The sequence below is a fragment of the Rhinolophus hipposideros genome (assembly GCF_964194185.1).
Source record: "Rhinolophus hipposideros genome assembly, chromosome: X".
NCBI lineage: Eukaryota > Metazoa > Chordata > Mammalia > Chiroptera > Rhinolophidae > Rhinolophus > Rhinolophus hipposideros.
In genome coordinates, this window is record NC_138046.1 from 7,487,698 (window position 1) to 7,509,300 (window position 21,603).

The 21,603-nt window shown below is 50.9% G+C and overlaps 1 protein-coding gene across 1 annotated transcript in view; it reads left to right on the plus strand.

The window, feature by feature from the left end:
- Window positions 1-21,603, plus strand: part of HAUS7 (HAUS augmin like complex subunit 7) — a gene marked incomplete at its 3' end in the record, with an annotated part of 24,937 nt that continues 3,334 nt past the window's right edge. Inside the window, 9 exon segments of the mRNA XM_081042275.1 lie at window positions 1-209; window positions 1,107-1,222; window positions 5,325-5,392; window positions 7,980-8,041; window positions 16,527-16,618; window positions 17,022-17,180; window positions 17,275-17,425; window positions 17,935-18,159; window positions 19,313-19,427. Coding sequence (XP_080898401.1) covers window positions 84-209; window positions 1,107-1,222; window positions 5,325-5,392; window positions 7,980-8,041; window positions 16,527-16,618; window positions 17,022-17,180; window positions 17,275-17,425; window positions 17,935-18,159; window positions 19,313-19,427 — 1,114 coding nt within the window. The 5' untranslated portion in view covers window positions 1-83.

A 21,603-nucleotide genomic window follows, 5' to 3' on the forward strand; every position in this document is an offset into this window, starting at 1 on the left:
GCCCCTCCTCCTCCTTGGTGTAGGCGGCAGGAGCCTGTAGCTGGCACGTGATTGGCAGCTGGGCCGGCCAGTGAGCCTGGGGCATGGGTGGGGCGCGGCTCCAAGCGCGAAACATGGCCGGGCTAGGGGCTGGAGATAGCAGCGGCTACGAGGACGAAGAGGACGACAGCGTGTTCAAAGCGGCCGTAGAGGTGTTCGCGAAGCTGAAGGTGCTGCGGACCCAGGGAGCCATCCGGGGCGGTGGGGCCGGGCGGCGGGCAAGGCAGGGCCTCTGGCGGAACCGCCGGGATCTCCGTTCGCGGCTGCGCCCTGTGTCCCGCTGCAGGGGGTAGCTTGTGGGGTGTCCATCTTTGCTCCTGTGGCGGCCCCGGGCTTTCGTTCTTGCTGTTTCCACGGCCCGTGCCTGGTGGTTTGGGCCTACGCTGCGCGTGTGCCGCACCTTAACTTTTGTGTCCTGGAACTCTGCAAGACCTAACTGGGCGTGCGAAGCAAGTGCAGAGATGGGAAGGAGCTCACGGGGTCCAGGGGAGACAGGCGGGCAGAGCCTGTGATCCCTGTCACGGGCCAGTGGTGGCAGTAGTGAGAAAGACCGCCGCACTCGGTTGGGTAGAAGTCCCGGATCCCGCTTGCCTGCAGCCCGGTCCCTCCTCTTCTCGCCCCTCCCCTCCCGTCCCCTCCCCTCTCCTTCCCTCCAGGGACGTCCTGTCGGCCCTCATTCCCCCTGTTCCTTTGGTCCCATAGCCGGGAGCTTCCATCGGCATCTCGGAATCTCGCTAAAGCCCTTACATGCTACTAGATGACAAAACTGTTACGCGAGCCCAGAGGGAGCATACTTAGAGGAGGTGGGGTGGTAGGCTGCCGGAGATGGGGGCTGAGAATGAGGGGAATTTAGGCCTGGGCACGATGGAAGGAGGGTGCTGCGGGCTGCCGGGCGTACACGGTGGGGGTGGGCAGCGTGCGTGCCCTCTAGCAAGTCTGGTGTGTGCCTGGCTGCAGTAAACGTCTGTGAAGGAGCACCAAGGGCACGAGCGAGCGCAGAAATGCATTGCAGCCCTTCAGTAATTCTGGCTTTCTAAAGCTTCCTGGCTTTCCCTTGCCTTGCTTAGGACCTCAACTGCCCCTTCCTCGAAGGTCTTTATATCACAGAACCAAAGACCATTCAGGAACTGCTGTGTAGCCCCTCGAAGTACCGCTTGGAAATCCTGGAATGGATGTGTATACGGTAATGGAGTTGTTTCTTCCTCCCCCACTTCCAGGGCACACTGGGCACCACTCAATCCAGCTGGGTGAGATGGGGTTTGTTATAAGTAGCTGTCCTCCCAGACATACCATACCCCAGGTCACTGTGAGAGCAGCTGCTAAGGTAAGAAGTGCCAGCTATGGAGCCATGGTTCAATTGGGGTGAAAGTGCCCCCTACCAGTGCTTTTTGGAGTGTTCGCCACCTGGCTGAAGTGCTGAACTTGGCTTCTGAACATTTTTCTTGCTTTAACTACTGGTTTCAGAGCTGGCAGGGGCCTGAGAAATGATCTACTTCAGTCCTTTCATTTTCAGACTGGGAAGCTAAGGGTCAGGCTGGAGTCGTAACTGTCTTGGGTCTTGCCATGAGGAGTGACAAGCAGGGCCAAGACCCCCATTTTCCAGTCCTTCAGGTCAGGGTGAGGCCTGGTGTATGTGCCTGACACTGCAAGGGAGCAAAGCCTTCCCAGATGGCAAGGGGAAAGATCCAGGCTTTTGGGCTGAGGGAGGTGCCTAGGCAGGAGCCAGGTGGTGGAGTAGCAGGGGTCTAGCCTGCATCCAGCTGGTGTGCCTGCCAGGTCACAGGATATCAGCAGGCCTGGCCCTGGGCTGGGTGTCCTAGGGATGGCCAGGAGGAAGAACAAGGCATTTTCATGTTTGAACCTCTCCTGCTGCTTTCCAGGCCCTTCCCCAGCCCCACCCCAGGCCTCTGCACACCAGTGCTCTCCTAACCTTTTGCTCTCACCGACCTTGTTCTCCCTCATGGAAATACCCTTCAGGTCTCTGCATGTTGCACATACTCCGATACAGCCCTCAAAGACCCAGCTCACACGTCACATCTTTTAAAAAAGTCCCTAGGTCTCAGGACAAAATGTATTCCTCTTACCCTGGACACCTGCAACCTTTTATTTCGTTTTTTAAATGTCATAGGTGAATATTTTTAATTTTTTGACAAATTTTTCAATGGCAGTTGACATTCAATATTAGTTTCAGGTGTACAGCATAGTGGTTAGACATTTATGTAGTTTATGAAGTGACACCCACAACCTCTAAGCACACTCCTGCCAGAGCCCTCAGCCCGTTGGTTCTGTCTTGGCCTGCTGTCTGTCCTGTGTGGCTCTCCAAAGCACTAGGAGCTGCTGGAGGGCAGGTACCGGGTGGGACTCCGTCATTAGCCCCAGGCCACAGCATAGTGTTGTACCGACATGCAATTGCACGGACACATGCACACCTCTGCCCTTCCAGGCGCCTCAGACACGGATGGGTGTCCTCAAGAATCTGGGGCTTTAGTGGCCACAAAAGGCCAAGGCACGAATCCCAGTGATGGGCACACTTCTGCAGTTGGAGTGCTGTGGACACTGGCAGGGAGGAGGTGGCATTTGATCTGGGAGGGGATAGGTAATGGTAGGTGCTCATTTCGACAGGAGCAGGGAGTCGAGGTGTGGGAGGGAGAGGCAGGCAGCAGGGGCCTGAATGGCAGCTCAGGGCAGCTCATGTGGAGCCTTGTAAGCCACATGAAGGCCTTTGAACTTTGTGCTCTGGGCAAGAAGAGCATGAGACTAGGGGAGCAATATACTGAAATTGGCAGGTTGGCAGAGTGACTCGGGGGGTTGTGTGGCAGATGCGTTTGGAGGGGAGAGGCCAGAGGCAGGGAGACCAATATGGAAGATGTTACAACAGCCTCAGGAAAAGATGGGAGGACGCTGGCTCGGAATGGCAGATGGCTTCCGTGACAGCCACTGCCAGCCCTGGAGGAACCAATGAGTGGTCAAGGAACCTGGGAGGAGAGTACTGGGGATGGCCTGGGCTAGCGCAGGGGTCTCGAGAGGGTGCTGCCAGGATGAGGGAGGCCAAAGCCACGTCTACAGTGGTCGCTCTTGTGGGAGGGAGCCCAGGTGAAAGTGGGGGACTGGGCCACCCTGCTGGCCAGAGAGCGATGGGAGATAGTCTATACTGCGTTCCTCAATGCTTTTCGTACTTTTTTAAATACAAGAAGCTGAATCCTTTTTATGACCCCGAGCTGGCAAAAGTGCCATAGGCTTTTCAAGGGCCCAAAGGAGGCTTGGACAGCGTTCAGTTCCCCCCACGTTCATGGTGGCTTTCTTTGCATGTGGCTTCAACATTTCAGCTCTTGTTCAAGGCCATGTTGTTTACCCCTGTTTGGGCAGAACCTGGAAACTGTACCCAGTGTTGGCTGGGTGGCTCTTGGTGGCCCATGTGCCGTGCTGGCCCTCAGTGCAGCGGGGGGGACAGAACCACAGGGTCCCCTGGATGGCTGAGTTCAAGGCACACGGGTTCTTTGTCTCTTAAAGAATTGTACTTGCTTTTACGGCCCCCCTCCCTACTGCTCCAGGAAAATGAACTTGAGTGAAAGGCCTTTCTGAGCGAGGTCACTTAGGCTTCTATGGGTTTGTTCTTCAGTGTGTTGGAAGTGTTTTTGTGGTAGTCCAGGCCGATGGGTCGCCCAGTACTCTCCACTGCTTGGGGCTTTGTGAGTGGGAACAGTGCCCAGCAAGCAGGCCCGGGGGCCAGCCTCCTAGCATTTCACATGGTGGAGCTCCTTCTCCTCCTGCCCCTTCTGCCCCCGCTTTCTTTGGCAGAACAGGAGGTTGCCTTAATGAGTCATGAAGACAGATGGCACATTGGGTCCAGTGCCCTCTCTACTGTAGCCCTGCGGCTTGGGGCCTGAGGCCTAGGTCTGGCATGGCCCTGCTAGCTCCCAGGGCCCCAGCATGGTCAGGGCAGGTGTGACCCTCTCCATGGAACAGCCACTGTGCCTTCTCACCACACTGAGGCGCAGGTCCCTAGGGACCTCGATGGCAGGGTGGGGTCCCAGGCCCCACCATCTGGTGGAAAGAGCCTTTTGTTTTTATGGTGGCCAGCTCCTAGGGTTCCCTGGCAAGCAGATGTGGGCCTCAGCAGCTGGAGCCCAGACTGTGCGCCCTCACAGAGGGGACCCAGTGGGAGGCCTGAGCTGGGTGTCACTTGTAAAGCCTGCCAGGGTTCTGCAGCCCTTACTGCCTTTGGATGCAGTCTGGAAAGGGGTCTGCCCGTCAGCTCAGTGTCTTAAGGTGAGACGCTTATGACTGGCCACTGTTCCATTTATCTGTGTGGTGTTGTCAAGGCGATAGCTCCTCCAGGCCAGGGGGGGCAGCTGGGATTGCTGTCTCCCTACCCAGGATACCAGGAATGTGACCCAGCCCTCAGAACACTAGGAGCCCCCAAATGGCTTGAAGCTGTGAACTGGAGGAGCATAACCCCCGTCTGATTTATACTTTTTTTAAAACAGAAAATGTCCCTCTGCTGAAAGAGCTAAGTGTGGACATTTACGAATGGCAGATTATTCCACGGCAAGAGGCCATGGTCCCTCATTTGTTAATGCTCAGTGGCCACCTTTTTTGTGCTAGCTCCCATGTTAGGCCCCAGAAATACGGGACAGAGAGCCAGCTCCTGGCTTCGGCAAGCCTGCAGTCTGGGGGGGCGAGAGCCCATTGGAAGGACAATGCCCAGGTCCCACTGTGATGGAGGAATGCCGAGGTGGCGGGAGCAAGGGCGGTGACATCAGCCATAGGCATCGCGGGATGAGGCTCAGAGAGGCAAGGGAGGAGAACCCAGGCGACCCACAAGGACACCCGAGCAGGAAGGACTGTCCTTGGACATCAAACAAACCTGCGCCATGATTTCAGGAAAAGCTGGTCCCTTGCTTCCTTCTGAGAAAGAGCTAGAGCTCTGAGGAATTCTGTTTTGTCCTGTTGGACAGTTTGCTTTTATATTGGGAGAATTTTCATTTGTTTCAAATTCATATTTCTGAGGTAAAGTTTCAGAAATACTTTGGTTTTTGTTTTTTTTTCCCCCCTGATAATTTATGGAGTTGAAATTCACATCACATAAAATTACCCAATTTAAAATGAACATTTCAATGGCGTTTAGCACATGCACGAGTAATTCACTTTTGAGAGAGAGAGAGAGAGAGAGAGAGAGAGAGAGAGAGAGAGAGAGAGAGAATGAATGTGTGTAAGGAGGGCTCGTGAGGGGGCCTCTGGCCTGCTCAGCCCTGACTGGTTTTGCTCTTTCCCTTTCCCTGCAGGGTCTGTCCCTCGTGCCAGGACAGGTTCAGCTTACTGAAGGGGACTCCAGCCGAGGTGAAGATCCAAGGTGGGTCTGTGCTAGGGGAGTTTGGAGTTGGATGGTGGATTCTGGACAATTCTGGGCTTGTGCATGACCTTTTTAGCGAGTTGTGAATTTCCCATTGGACTGGTGTTTTCGTCTGCATGTTGCTAGAAACTTCTAGAATCAGGCTCCTTCCCCCACTGGTGTGGTGAATGGGGGAGTTAGTTTCATAGGGGCATGTGAATAAGACCAAGAGTCTGCTGCCCTGCCAGCCTGTCCCCCGAGGCACTGTGGGCAGAGATAGTGGTTTTCACGGATGCCACTGGTGGTTCTGTCCCCGTTTCCCTGGTGTGTGCATGTGCACGCTATACCTGGTGTTCCTAGGAGCACACCAGGCAGCTCTCCACAGGGGCTTGTCTTGTAGTCACTTCTTTGCAATCCTTTTTTGGCAGAAACTGTCCTTAACCCAGTAATGAACATTATTAGGTAAAGGGGAGCAAATGGCAGTCTTCCAGATGGTAGCAAACTCTTCACCTTCACAATGGTGCTTCTAGAAGTAAACATTTCCACGGGTCTGCGTTTGGCCCAACTACTCCAGAGTGGGTAAACTGGACCCTGGAATCCTGATCCATGCCTCCGCTCGCGCTGCCAAATGAATAATCTGGGGACAGTTGTCAGAAGAACAGGGCGTTGTATCTTGGAGCCCGCAGGCCTGGCCTGTGGGCAGGCCCAGGCTGCACAGGAGTGGACTGCCCTTCTCCTCAGTGCTGTTATGTCTGACGCTCTCCTACTGATGGGACCATGTCCAAGCCAAGTATGCCTGGTCATCAGACCACACCTGAATTCTCTAATGCACATGCACGCACAGGTGCCAACCCTGGCCCTCAGCCCAACCACAGCCTTGGCCTTGTCATTCCCAGCTTCAGTTTCTTCTTCTATAAAGTGCCTTGCCCACCTTGTGGGAGTGCGCTGAGTGTCAGAGCAGGTGGTAGACGTGAGTGCTTGTCAAGGAGTGTAAGTGGGAGAAACCAAGACAAGTAGGGGGGTTAGAACCACATTCATCTGACAAGTATTTATGGAGCACCTACTATGTACCCCACACTGTTTTAGGTGCTGGCAGTGCGGCAGGGAATTGTACTACTGTCACGGTGCTTAGGTGCTAGCTGGGAGAGACAGGTGATAAACAAAGAAGGCAGCGAGATTCTCAGTGTATGGACAATGATAGGCGCCATAAACTAAGCCAGGTGAGGGCAAAGTGGTACCTGAGTGGGTTGGGAGAAGGGTGGCGTGGTTGACATAAGATGTCCGGGGATGGTCTCTCTCTTAAACAGACACTTGCAGGAAGGGAGGAAGAGCCAGGCAGATATCAGGAAGAATAGTGTTCAGGGCAAGAGAACAGCAAGTGCAAAAGGCGTGAGGTAGGCTTGTGTGTGCCTGGCAGCTATGAACAGTGAAGAGGCTGGTGTGGAGTGGAGAGCAAGGGGAGAGTGATGGAATGAGGTCAGAGGGGCGATGGCCAGATGGGGCCAGGCCTTGTAGGCCAGAACCGATGTTCGCTTTTACTCAGAGGAAGGCTGCAACCTGACTTTGGGTTTCCCAGGGTCCCTTGGGCTGCTGGGCTGAGAACGGGAGGCCAGAGAAGAGGCAGGGAAACCATTGGGAGGCTCTTGCAATGATCCAGGCTAAAGATGGGGAGCGGTGAAAGGGGGGTGCTGCCCAGATCCTGGATTTATAGTGAAGGGTGGGTCGGTCGGACTACCTGAGGCTTGGATGTGGGCTAAGTAAGACAGAGGCCAGGGAGGACACGAGAACTTTGGGTTAAGGGCTATGGGTGGAACAGGTCTGCTTGGGGGTATAACTGGCATTTGGACAGCATTCCAGGATTACTAATGCTTTCACATAGGTGTGCCGCTTGCTTCTTGCACCAAACTTTCCAAATCGGATGCCAGAATCATGCCTGTTTTGCCACTGAGGCACGTGGGGGGTTGGAGACGGTCCTTGCCAGGTGGTGGGTGTGGAGCTGGCAGTGGCCCCAGGCTTTCTGGCTCCAGGTCCTGGACTTCTCTGTACCAGGTAGTTCTTCATAAAGTGCCCAGGGCATCTTGGACTCAGTTTCCCAGTCTGTAAAATGGAGCTAAGGCCCACCTCCTAAGGTTGCTGGCAAGATGAAAAGATACTGTAGGAAACTGACAAATGTGAACGATGATTCCTTTTGCTTTGGCCTGGTGAGGTCTCTGAGAGGGCAGCACACGGCGTGTTTGGAAGGTTCCCCGAACTCTGTTGGCTCCTCAAACAGCTGGCTGGCTTCTGCTAGAAGCCGGAGTTCCCTATACGGAAGAGCACTGGATGGGATCCCTTATTTTTAGGCGAGGAAACTGATGCCCAGAGGGGGCAGTGACTGGGTGCAGGTCACGCAGCAAGAGGCAGTCCTGTGTGGTCCACGTGCTGCCTTATCCCCCAGTCTTTCAGGCCCAGCCCAGGCTTGTGGGCACTGGGCCTGCCGACACTGGAGCAGGGATAGCCTCACCAGCGACCTGCTGGGAATCGGCATGTCTGTGCCCCCCGTGAGTACGCGGTGTCCGCTCCTGCCTGCGTGGGCATGTGCAGTAACAAGGTCCTGGTGTTCCCGCAGAGATGGTGAAACTAGGCCACGAGCTGATGCTGTGTGGGCTGCATGACCACGAGCTCCTGAAGGTAAGAGGGGGCCCTCTCAGTCCCCATACACCTTCGCCCCCGCTCCCTAGCCTTCCGGAGCAGGAACCCATAGGATTCCCTTGAGTAGACCCCAGCCATCCCGAGGGCTGAGGGGGGGGTCGCTGAGGAGGCCGAGGTGGATCTCAGGCTTCTGATGATCAAAGGGACAGAGTGCATCCTGTCCTCGATGGATGACTTCATACACACTTTACATGCCAGTAGTTGCCACACCCACCCTAGGCAGTAGTACTTGTCTCAGCCCCACGTCACAGGGGAGCTGACAAACAACTCACTCCAGGCCACCCAGTGACAGTCTGGCCTCAAACCCAGGCTCTGGGCTCCTGAGCCCGTGCACTTTCCCCATGTGCTGCCCGTCGCAGGCTTCTCTACAGAGGCGGCCCTCCATCCATCAGTCACACCCGAATCAGTCAAAGAAATCCCCCTCCATCAGTCACCCCCCAATCAAACAAATCCTGTCCCTGACCCTTAACATTGAAAAAAAATTGAAATAATTATTGCCACACTTGGGCTATTATAAATAATGTTGCTATCTATGAAGGTTCCTGTGTACGTTTTTGACTGAAGACATGTTTTCAGTTCTCTTGGGTGTATAACTGGGAGTGGAGTCACTGGGTCATGCAGTAACTCTGTTTAACTTTTTGAGGCACCGCCAAACTGTTTTCCAAAGCAGCTTCACCATTTTACATTCTCACCAGCAACGTGTGAGGGTTCCAATTTGTCCACATCCTCACCAGCACTTGTTATTGCCCATCTTTTTGGTTCAAGCTATCCTTGTAAGTGTGAAAGGCTATCTCATGGAGGTTTTAATTTGTGTTTCCCTAATGACTAATGATGTTGAGCATCTTTTCATGTGCTTATTGGCCATTTATATATCGTTTTTGGAGAAATGTCTGTATTTAGTTCTTTTGCCCACTTTTTAGTTGGGTTATTTACCTTTTTGTTGAGTTAGTTGTAAGAATTCTTTATATATTCTGGGTACAAGTCACATCAGATGTTTGATTTACAAATATTTTCTGCCATTCTTTGGATTTTTCCCCCCACTTTCTTGATGTGTCCTTTGGGGCACAAAAGTTTTTAGTTTTGATAAAGTCCAAATTATTTACTGTTTCTTTTGTTGCTTGTGTTTTTGGTGTCATATTTAAGAATCCATTGTCAAATCCAAAGTCATGAAGACTGACACCTGTGTTTTTTTCTAAGAGTTTTATACTATTAGCTCTTATATATAGGTCTTGATCCATTTTGAGTTAGTTTTATGTATGGTGTAAGTTTTATGTATGGATAAAGTCCAAATTATTTACTGTTTCTTTTGTTGCTTGTGTTTTTGGTGTCATATTTAAGAATCCATTGTCAACTGGATGTGTACAACTTCATTCTTCTGCGTGTGGATGTCCAGTTGTCCCAGTACCATTGATTGAAAACACTGTTTTTTCCTCATTGGATTGTCTTGGCATCTTGTTGAAAATTAACTGTAAATGTGAGGCTTTATTTCTGGATTCTCCATTCTACTCCATTGATCTATATGTCTGTCCTCATGGCAGTACCACACTGTCTTGATTACTGTAGCTTTATAGTAAGTTGTACGCTGTGACTCCTCCAACTTTGCTCTTTTTAAAGATTATTTTGACTATTAGGGGTTTTGAATTTACATATGAATTTTAGAATCAACTTGTCAGTTTCTGCAAAAAAGCCAACCGGGATTTTGATGGAAATTGCACTGATGCTGCACTGATCTTTTCGGGGAGTATTTTCATCAACTATATTAAGTCTCCCTATTCATGAACATGGGTTGTCTTTCCATTTAGTTAGATTTTCTTGAATTTCTTTCAAAGGTGTTTTGTAGTTTTCAGTGTATAAGTCTTATACTTCTTTTGTTAAATTTATTCCTAAGTAGTTTATTCTTTATGATGCTGTTACAGATGGAATTGTTTTCATTTCATTTTTGTATTGTTTATTGCTAATGTGTGGAAATACAATTGATTTTGCATATTGCTCTTGTATCCTGCTATCTTGCTAAACTTGCTTATTAGTTCGAATAGTTTTTTAAGTAGATTACTTAGGATTTTCTATATACAAGATCATGTCATTTGCAAATAGAGATAGGTTTACATCTGTCTTTCCAATTTGGATGCTTTTTTATTTCTTTGTATTGTTTAATTGCTCTGGCTAGCACCTCCAGTACAATGTTGAATAGAAGTGGCAAGAGTGGACCGCCTTGTCTTGTTCCTGATTTTAGGGGGAAAGCATCTGATCTTCGCCATTGAGTATGATGTTAGTGGTTGGCTTTTTTTTTTATAGATGTCCTTTATCAAGTTGAGGATGTTCCCTTCTATTCCTATATTGTTAAGTTTTTATCATGAAAGAGTGTTGAATTTTGTAAAGGCTTTGTCTGCATCTATTGAGATGATCATGGAGTTTTGTCCTTTATTTTAGTCTTCATTTGTGATGTTACAAGTTTCCTTTTGGTATTATTTCACTTCTGTCTAAATAACTGCCTTCAGCGGTTCTTTTAGAAGTGGTCTGCTGGGTCCATATTCTCTTAGATTTCTTTTTATTTGAGTATGTATAGTTCCCTTTCATTCTTGATGGATTTTTCACTGGATGCAGAGTTTGGGGCTGGCAGTTCTTCTTTTTCCACAGGTTCTGATGAGAAATCTACAGTCATTTGAATCATTTTCACCTCGTAGGTCATGCATTGTTTTTCTCCTGCTACTTCAAAAAACTTTTTCTTGATTTGTTTTCAGCAATCTGATTATGTGTTTGTGGGACGATTTCTTTGAGTTTGTCATGTTGAACCCAACTTCACAAATCTTTCACCAAACTTGGGAGGTTTTCTCTCTGTTGCTCACACTGCATAGTTTCTGTTAATGTTTACAAGTTCACTGACTCTTTCCTCTGTTCCCTCCGTTTTACTGTTGAGCCTATCAGTGAGTTTTTAATTTCCATTTTTCTCTTCTCTTTTTCTGTTCTAAAGTTTCTGTGTTTTTAAAAGATATTTTCTGTTTCTTTCCTGATGCTTTCTATTTTAACTTTTGTTTCAAGGGTATTCATGATTACCTATTCAGCATTTTTATAATGACTGCTTAAATTTCTCAGGTTATTCCAGCATCTGTGCCATCTTGCCATTGATGTCTGTTGATTGTCTTTTCTCATGCAAGTTGAGATTTTCGTGGTTTTCTTCACATTCCCAGTAATTTTGGATGGCATTCTGGACATTTTGACTATTAGTTTGACTCTGGGTCTTGTTACATTTGTTTTTAATTGGGAAATATTGGGGAACAGTGTGTTTTTCCAGGATGTCAAGTCATTTTTTCAATCTAGTTGTGGGGGAGGGGCGCAGCTCACTGGCCCATGTGGGAATCGAACCTGCGACCTTGGTGTTGAGCACCACTCTGACCACTGAGCCAACCAGTCATTGGTGGCTCAGCTCCAAACTCAAGCTGTTGTTTTTAATCTAGTTGTGGAGGGCGCAGTTCACTGGTCCATGTGGGAATTGAACTGGCAACCTTGTTGTTAAGAGTTCACGCTCTAACCAATTGAGTCATCCAGCCTCCCTGGGTCTTGTTAAATTTTATGGAGAATGTTCATATTTGTGTTTTAGCAGGCACTTAACCTGGTTAGTTTTAAACTTCTTGTTCTGCTCTCTTCTCTGGCCGGTGGTCCCAGTGTTAGCTCAATTTCCATAGCCTTTACGCTATTTGGGTCTGTTCTGCATGTGCACCACCTGGTGGTTGGCCTGGGACCTACCTGGGTGTTGGTTTCTCCATGGGCTTAGTAATCCAGTCTTCTGTATGCGCATCAAAAGCAGATCCACCCCTTCATCGGATGTGTGTGGGGGCTGGGGGTGGGGTAAGCCCAGGCATTCCTGAACAGATTTGTGGGGTCACTTTCCTGAGCTCTTCCCTCCCTGTCATCTCTTTGATATTACCTGGTTCCTGGGGGAAGAGGCTCATCTTTTCTGTCCTCTGGCCATGAATCTCTCACTTCCTTGATGGTACCACAGCAGTGGGAGGACAGAGAGGAATAAGGGGTGACAGGATTTGGCTCCATAGCTGTACTGAACGGAGAGGAAGATACCCTGCCCTTGGAGTGTTGGCTCCTGCAGTTTTCCGGTGCCAGCCATCTTTGTTCCTGCTGCCACCCCCTCCATGATATTGCCTGGGGTCTGGGGGCTGAGAGAACAAAGAAGAGGGGGAGAAAAAAGGCTCTCCGTCTGTATCACCATGAGAGTGAGGAGAGAACACCGTAAGTCACCACCAGTCGGAATGGTAACGCTGGCTACTGTGCCTCCCTGGCACGCCTGCTGGCGTTTACCCCTCCGAGGCCACAGACACCAGCCACGTGCATTCTGTCCCTTTCTGAGAGGTGGATATTCTATGGGAGAGGAAGATGGCATGTATTCTCCCCATCTTACTCAGAACTGTACCCTTTCCCTTAATTAAAAAACGTGTTTTTATTGTGGTAAAATGCACATAGCATAAAATTTACAATTTTGACCATTTTTGAAAAATTTACTAGCAGGCCCTAAAGGGGCTCTACTCTTGTTTTTAAAAAAGATTGTTTTATTGTTGTAAAATATAAATAACATAGAATTTACCATCTGAACCATTTTAAGTGTACAGTCAGTGGCATTAAGTACGTTCACATTTTTGTGTGACCATCCCCACTATCCCCAGAATTCTTTCCATCTTCCCAAACTGAAACTCTGCACCCAATTTTTAAGCCATTTTAAAACAGACAATTCAGTAGCATTCAGTACACTCCTAATGTCGTGCAGCCATCACCTCTATCGAGTTCTAGAACATTTTCATCACCCTAAGAGATCCGTGCCCATTAAGCAGCTTCTCTCCATTACCCACAGGCCCTGGTACCCACCACGCTGCTGTCTCTATTTCCTATCAATGGGCTATACAATATATGGACTTGTGTGACTGGCTACTTCACTTAGCACATTATTTTCAAGGGTCATCCATGTTGGAGCATGGATCAATACTTCATTCCATTTTATGGAATAAAAAATAAAAGCAAAAGAATATTTTGCGTTGGCTTTAAGGGGTGTTGGGAGTCGGTGCGTGGGAGAAGAGAGATTCAGGTATAAGGTCGTTAGGTTTGGTCAAACGCTGTAGTCCGGAATGGGAATTGGGAATGTGTGTGACGTGTGTGACGTATGTGTGTGTATGCATTTCCTTGCTTTGTCCCCTGAAAAGGCCAAGAACAATGACACCGCAGTTGTAACACAGGCCTGGGGCAGGAAACGTACCAGCTGAGTGAGAAACACCTTGTCACACCAGAGAGAGCAAGCAAGACTTAGAGTCACGTCCGAAGGACTCAGAAGCCAGCTAGGAACAGAGGTCCTCACTGGCCAAATAGGGGACATTGTGGGGATAAGGCACACGTCGTAAGGACAGTGACTGTAGTAGACCGAGGCCCTTCATGTATATTTAAATCCGTGGGGTGGTAACAATATTTTTAAAAAGTCATCATTCTGATACCAAAAGCACAAGCAACAAAAGAAAAATAGACCAATTGGACTATTAAAATGAAGCACTTTGGTGCTCAAAGGGACAACGAGAAAGTGAAGAGAATCCGCTGAATTAGAATCTTTATCGATCACATATCTGATAAGGGTCTAGTAGCCAGAATCTATAAAGACCAATAATAAAAAGACAAATAACACAAGTCAAAAATGGGCAAAGGATCTGAATAGACATTTCTCCAAAGAAGATACACAAATGGCCAATACGTACATGAAAACATGCTCCCCATCATTAGTCATCAGGGAAATGCAAATTAAAACCTCAATGAGATCCCACTTCACACACACTAGGGTGGCTTTAATTTTTTTAAAAAAAAGGAAATAGCAAGCATTGGCGAGGATGTGGAGAAGCTGGACCCCTCATGCACTGCTGGTGGGGATGGAAAATGGTGCAGCCGCTGTGGAAGACTGACTGGCGGTTCCGCAAAAGGATAAACCTAGAGTTACCACATAACCCAGCAATTCCATTCCTAGCAGTAGGGCCGAGAGAACTGAAGACTTATGTCCACACAAAAACTTGCACGTCAGCAGGAAGTACTGGTATTAATAGCCAAAAGGAAGAACCCAAGTTGCCATTAACTGATGAATAGATAAATTAATTAGCAATAATAAATGACCAATACGTGCTACAATGTGGATGAGCCTCGAGACCATTCTGCTGAGTGAGCAGCTCACACAGTGTATGATCCCACTGACAGTGTATGATCCCACTGATATGCAGTGTCCAGAAGAGGCAAATCTGTAGAGACGGAATCTGGGGGTGCCAGGGGCTGGGGTGGATGGGAAGTGACTGCAGTGGGGTCGGATGGGGTTTCTTTTGGGGTGCTGGAAATGTTCTGGACTTACATTGCGGTGATGACCGCACAGCTGGAACTGTCCTAACCACCACTGAACTATGCACTTCAAAAGGGTGAATTCGTGGTGAGTGCATTCTATCTCAATAAAAAATAGCAGTGTAGCTGAAGGAAAAGAGCGTATCTGCGAGAGGAGTGCTCCAGGCTCAAGAAGAGTCAGAGAACCGCCCTGAGGTGGCGTGTGCTCGGCCTATTCCAGAAACAGCCAGCAGGCTGCTTTGACTGCAGTAGAGCTGGGGGGCGGGCCATGTGGGACTTGGTAGGCCTGGGGAGGCCTTCAGGTCCACTTCTTAATGAGGTGGGTGGCCACTAGAGAGTTGGTGTTGAGTCGCACAGATGGCTATGGTCGTGGTGTGAAGGAGACGGCTGCAGCTGTGGCCAGGCACTCGGGTGCTGGCTTAGGTGGCTGTGGCAGGTGAAGCAGCTGGATTAGGCTGGGCCCACCAGGTCTGCTGATGCAGTGTTTGGGAAGGGAGTCCCACCCGGAGCATGGGGAGGTCTGGGGCTTTGTGGATTCACGCTGCAGACTTTTCCAAGTGTCCTTGTTGGGGAGCAGAGGGGAGACAGATGTGATGAGGCCTCTACCCAGTGCTGCTCCTGGGCCACTAGAGGCCATGGATGGACTTCAGCGAGGTAGCTGCAGTGCAGCCTGGGGACTCGGGTCTTAGAGAGGGGCTGGGCCGTGGCCTGGGGAGCTCATGAGGAGACACAGGCTGGGACTGCCCAGTGGGGTCAGTGCCACAGTCCCAGCCACACCCCAGGCTGGCAGAGCCCAGGGCATCGGGAGGGGCTGTGGGAGCGGTTTATGCTGAGGAGGGGATAACAGGCAGGGTGTCCCAGCCCTGGCCACTCGTCAAGGCTCTGTGACGTCCGGAGTGACAGTTGCTCTCATGTTTCTGTCTAGACAGTGTCCCACACCCCCACCTCTTACTCCCAGGCTGCCCTTCAAGTATGTCACTTGGGCTCAGTGTCCTGGGAGCAGATTGGGAGAATGACGCCTGAGCAGCCAGTGGCAGGCTGAGGGTGTGCAGATGGAGACACCGCAGGCTTCCAGATACACTGGTGCTGTCCGTGTGGCCAGCCTGTGGCGAGTGCCAGGCAGCTGCAGCCATGAGGCCTGGCACTCATGGACAGGGAGCCGAGCAGCAAGCATGATAGCAGAGCACGCCCTGGTCCCCAGGTTTATTCCCAACCCAGGGCCGCCTGGCCTGAAGTGCCACCAGGAGCCTCTCAGCCCTTTCCCTTCAGCCTGTGCCTTCCATACCCATTTGAGTGCAGATGCTTCTTAGAGGGCTTTATAGGAAGTTGCCAGTGATACTGGCTGAGTGAATCTTTCTGGCGCTTTTTCTCTGCAGAGCAGGTGTGTGGGGGCGGGGCAATGGGGAGCTAACATGGAGCAGCAGGCCCAGCTTTGTTTCCGGCACCCCTGCTCCCAGGGCTCTCTGGGCAGGCCAGGCCTTTGAGGTTGTAAATGGGTCCTGGGGAGCAGCTGGGAGCCTCTCCCTCTTTCTGGAAGGAGGAAGGACTTCTGCTGCTGAAGCCTTGAGCTCCTGGATGGACAGCTGCTTGTCGGGAATTGCAGCCACCTTCAGGGCAGGGGACTAAGTCAGCTGCTGCTGGGGGACGGGTCCTTGTTCTCCCTGGGAGGAGTGGGATCCGCACAGGCCACCTCTGCAGCCCTGTCTTGCTGTGCCAGTTGGCTGTGGTCATTCCTGGCTGGGGAAGGTGATCTGCCAAGGAGGACAGGCCTCCGGGACATGTTCCTGAGGAATGGGCCACCATCAGGGCCCTGTGGGCTCTGTCCTGCTTTCAGCAGGCCCTGCTGCGCTCTGCATGCCCACCCAAGCAGCCGCACTGCTGGATGTGTGGTGAGCACACACTCCCAGATGTTTCTACAGCACTTGCTGCTTCCACAGTGTGGTCCCAAGCATCACTGCAACCCGGGGCTGGGCCAGTGCCAAAGGCTGCTGGGTGGTGGCCCAGGCCCCTCCTTTCCACTGAGCCCAGCAGGGTAGAGTGTGGGCCGGGGGCACTTGGCACGCCTGGCCAGTGAGTGCATGTGGCCTCCCCTGTGCAGGGCCGGGCCTGCGCCCAGAAGCAGCTACACTTCATGGACCAGCTGCTGGAAGCAGTGCAGAGCCTGGGCATCGGATACTCCAGCTGCTCCAGGTAAAGGCTGGGGGTGGGCCCTGCACAGAACGGCCGGCAGGAGCCCTTGGTCCTCCATCTGGAGCTGGGGGCGCAAGGGGCCTGCTGGACTTGTGGGCCTGCCACCAGGCGCATCTCTAGCTGGCTTTTACTGCCTGCTCTGGCGGCTACAGGCTGTCCGGGTGAAAGGGTTGGAGCCGCCGAGGAGAGGGGGCGCTTGGGATGTCCCTGTCAGTGGCGGACTCTCGGAGGTGTGGGGCTTGGCTTCGGCCACCAAAACAGACAGACTGGAGGAGGCCCCTTCTCTTGGCCCCTCTGCTGGCTTGTTCGGTTCTTGGGTTTCCCGCATGGGACCTCGGCAAGGATGCCAGCACAGTCCCCAGATGCCATGCTCCGGCCGGTGACAGTGTGGCCACCTCTGCAGTGTGCAGGAGTACTTCGAGGACACCAGGGAGAAGAACGAGGCGCTGCTGGGGGAGCTCTTCTCCAGCTTCCACCTGCAAACTCTCCTGAGCCCCGAGTGTGCCCTGTGGTCCCTGGACACGCAGTCCGTCCTTGACGAGCAGGGTGATGACTCGCAGAGGTACCGGCCCCACGTAGTTCTGTGACCTGGGACACTTCCAAGTGTGGCCCACGACGGCACAGAGCTGGCAGTGTCCCCTCTTGTCTCCCTGCAGGCCCAGCCTCTCTGCAGAGTTGGAGGAGGAGGAGGAGGACGACGAAGAGCAGGAGGAGGAGGAAGGGGAGGACGAAGAGGGGGAGAAGGTGGTAGAACTGTCCAGGCAGCTGCAGGCGAGTGCGGCCAAGCTGCAGGCACTGCGGTCGGAGGTGAGGGTGCTGGCTCCTGGGGCCTCAGGCGCCCCATCTTTACAATGAGCTTAAGGGAGGCAGTGCGCCCAGGGCCTGATGGGTTCTACAATGTGGTGGGTGCTCAGCCCACATCAAGGGGAGAGGCAGACCAGCTCTGGGTAGGAGAGGGGAGGCTTCCTGAAGAATGGAAAGGATTGGCCTCGGGCGGGCTGCATGCCAGGCCCGGAGCTCCGGGCTTTCACGTGCTGCCTTGTGTGTGGCCCTCCCAGCAGCCCTTGGCTTGGCTTCCTTATTTTCCGGAAGAGGAAACTGATGCCCACACAGGCGGCAGTGGCAGGACTGAGGCCAGAAAGCCAGGCAGCCTTGTTCTAAGCCAAATTGCTCTTTTCTGCCTCTGATCTTAGTTCTCCTGGTTTGTGGAACCCTGGGGTGGCCAGAAGACCCTGCCTCCGGGTGGGGGCAAGGGACTGGGTGCCCCAGGGGCAGGCAGGGTAGCCTCAAAGGACCCTCTGCCTCTGGCTTTGCAGCGCTTCATGCACAACAAGCCCGGGGTCACTGTGAGCGAGGCCAACACCAGCACCCTGGACCAGAAGCTGCGCCTGGTCATCTCTGACTTCCAGCAGCTCGTCGTAGCTTTCCTCCAGGTCTATGATGATGAGCTGGGTGAGTGCTGCCGGCGACCAGGCCCCGACCTCCACCCGTGCGGCCCCGTCGTCCAGGCCGTGTACCAGACTCTGACTTCATGCAGCCAAGTAAGAAGCACCCTCTCCTCTCCCACTGCAGCCCCCCGCAAGGGACTTGAGGCCTGGGACGGGGCTAGGAAGGGCTTGGCCCAGGTTCCCTGTGAGCAGGTGGCACTGGTAGGGACCTTGGATGGCTTCAGCAGGAGCTTCTCCTGGTGCCACAGTGGGAATGAGGGCTAACATGGGTGTCCCCCCCAAAGGCCCCACTGTACTGCTGGGGGGTGTTAACTGATACAAGGCCCTGGGCCCAGAAGAGCTTTGTGCACTATTTGCACTGGGTCCTACTTGACTATATGACACCCTTGTTCTTCCACTGAAATTTTTATTGTGAGCACTGTTTCACGTCGTTCCAATTTCTTTAAAGTATGGCCTTAGTGGCTGCAGAGTATTTTGTTCCAGCTTCTTTCCCGATATTGGTCTAATTCTGTCTTCACGATACACCCGAATGTATCATGGCCCATTTGTTCTTGTGTATGACCAAGAACTATGCCACACAGATACTTGCTTGTCTGTGCCCTTGACCCAGCTCACATGGACACGAAAAGGTGGCCTCATGCTGCTGAGCTAACTGTGAATATTTACTCATTTTGTTGTTTCACATTTCAGACCCCCAGAGCCGCCCTAAACACGGCTTTTGTTATGATTATAAGTACAGTTGCCATACATGGAATTCTGACGTTGGCTCAGTGCTTCCACAGCGTTTATCTTGGTTTTTTAATGGAAAGACTCCTAGCCTTCCAAACCTGGTCAGCCTGTCCTTTGCGACTCTGCCAACAGGGCGAGTTGGGGTACAGTCCTCTCCCATCAGAAAGGCCCTTTTATTTTGGCACATTGATTTCCCACTCTGGGACATTTTCCCACTGTGCCAGTGGCTTTGTTTGGCTCCCAGTGTGGGATGGGGCATGCAGTAGTGTGGCCAGGAGGAAGGGAGTTAGGTTGGAGAACTCTTCTTGGTGACTCTCCAGGAAGCTGGGAATCCTGCCATCACCCAAGGTTATCCTTGGAGATGAACGACGCCCCAGGCTTGAGGACCTAGGGAGAAGCGCATGCTCAGTGTGAACCTGGGTGGGCAGCAGAAGGTGTCTTCTGTAGGTCAGACCACCAGGACTTAGTGCCCACATACCTCCCTCCCTCCCTCCGTCCTTCGTTCCTTCCCTCGCAGATGTTGGAAGTAGTGGTGGAGGTCACTGACACCTCGGCTAAAGCTGTGGGGATGCTGAAACAGCAGCAGAGTGAGCAGATCTGTTGGGGCAGCAGCAGCTCTGTGATGAGTCTAGGTATGTGGTCATTACTGCCTGTGGCAGGGCTGTCCCAGTGCACTTGGCTGAGCACCAGCATCCTGCCTGGGCTCCTGAGCTCAACCAGCATTTGCAGAACATTGTGGGACTCGCCCCTTACTTCTTTCTCTAACGTATGAGGTTTTCCTTCCCTCAAAAAAAAAATGCTTTTGACAGGTTATAAAACCAGAACATTAATTGTAGAAATTTAGGGTAACCCAAAGACGTACAGAGGTGAAATAAACACAGTCCATCACCTGGTGACCCAGAAATGGTCGGTGTTAACATTTTGGCCTCTTTTCCTCTGTTCTTTTCCCTCTCATCATTGTATATTTCTTTGTATAAGTTAAGTGTGATCACAACATGTGTACACTTTTATATTATGTTCTTTTCCCTTGGACCTTATTATAAGCATTTTCCCATGTTCTTGAAGTAGCATTTTTAATTTTCAAACACTATTCCAGTCAGCTGTTTGATACAGTTTGCTTGCCATTTTCTATCCCTGAGCTGTAGGTCACTTTCAGGTTTTTGATATTATTCATAATGCTGTCACAGGATTTATAATAGTGTAAGAGGTGAACAAGGCAAAGCTTTACCGTTGGGTAATGCTCAGGTAAATAATGGTATATCATACGGTGGGACAGTATTGATTGTTTCAAAAGTTGGTGATGGCGACATGAAGAAATGCATATTATAGAATGCTGAAGGGAAAATGCAGGGTAAAAAGGAAACACACAGTATGACCTCACCTTTCTAAAGGAAAACACTGTAGAAGAACCCCTCGTAGGAAATGGACCAGAATGTAGACATTGGTTTTCTCCGTGTTAGAATTAGGCAGTTTAGACTGATTTCTGTTTCTCTGTCCTGCTCTGCAGTCTTCAGATTACTTAGGTAGCCCCCTCATTGTCAATCTTTAAAGAAGGATGCAGTGACTATGTTTGGACATACAGTGTGTTCTCCATTAAGATTATGTCCTTAGGATGGGGTTCCTGAGGTCATGGTGGTAAGGCTGGGCTCATGACTGTTTGTAAGGCCAAGTGGTCTACATTTTTCTGTATCCTCATCTGTGCTAGATTTGATGCTTCCAACATTTCTACTCTTGGATAGGGGCAAAAATGTGGCTGAATTTAGTTTCAATTAAACCTTTTTTTCCTGAGTAAATTTATTTTTTTATTATGGACATACACATTGAGAAAACTTTCTTTGATAAGAAATATAGCCTTTAGGGAGGAGTCTCATAGGGATAGAAACATGAAATAATTGGATATTTCCAACTACAGCAGACTCCCTTTATTCCAATTCAAATGATTTTAAAGCGAATACTTGTGTAAGCGTGACCCAGGTGGAGACAGAGCCTAGAAACCTGCCATGTGCCTCTTCCTGTCTACAGCTAACTGCTGTCCTGACTTGGGGATACCGTGTCTCTGTGGCTCTCATGGGAGCCCCCTCCTGTACAGCCCCTTTTCTGCTCTTGTTTTCAGGATTCTCTTGGTCTTTGGCTTTTGACAGTTTAATTAGAATATGCCTGGGTGTGGATTGCTTTGAGTTTATCCCATTTGGAGTGTTTTGAGCTTCTTGGATGTGTAGCTTCATGTTTTCCTTAACACTTGGTCACACAGTTGACGATTCTTCCTTCTCCTTCACCTCCTGCTTGCTCCGAGCCTCAGGGCCCGTCAGAGCTGATGGCTCAGGGCCCTCTCAGGTCTCTCCTGAGAGGAGAGCCCAGGGCACGCCTGCACCTTCGAGATTCCCTTGTGGGCATCTTGTTCCCCAGTCTCTTGTCTTACACTTTCTGCTTAAACTGTTGTTTGCCCCGACTTTCATCCACTGCCTCAGGCAGCAGCCACTAAAGCATTTGCCTGCACAACAATTTCCCCCCCAGTGTGCCCGCAAGGAGTGCCTTTAACTCACATAGCCTCTGAGCCCTCCCTTTAGAGGGCCGTCTTTGCATGAACTCTCCAGCCAACCCTCTCCTCGGGCAGCTGGCCTCCCCGCTCCTGGCCTTGCCACACAGGGTTGCCACATGTATGCCAGTCAGTCAAGAGTTCCCTCTTGTTTCTGACTGAACCGCAACAGAATTCTCCATTTTCAAATTTATCATAACGTTTATCCTAATCACCACCGTCACTATGACTCTCACCCCCAGTCTATATAATTGCTGTTAATAAAAAGCTTA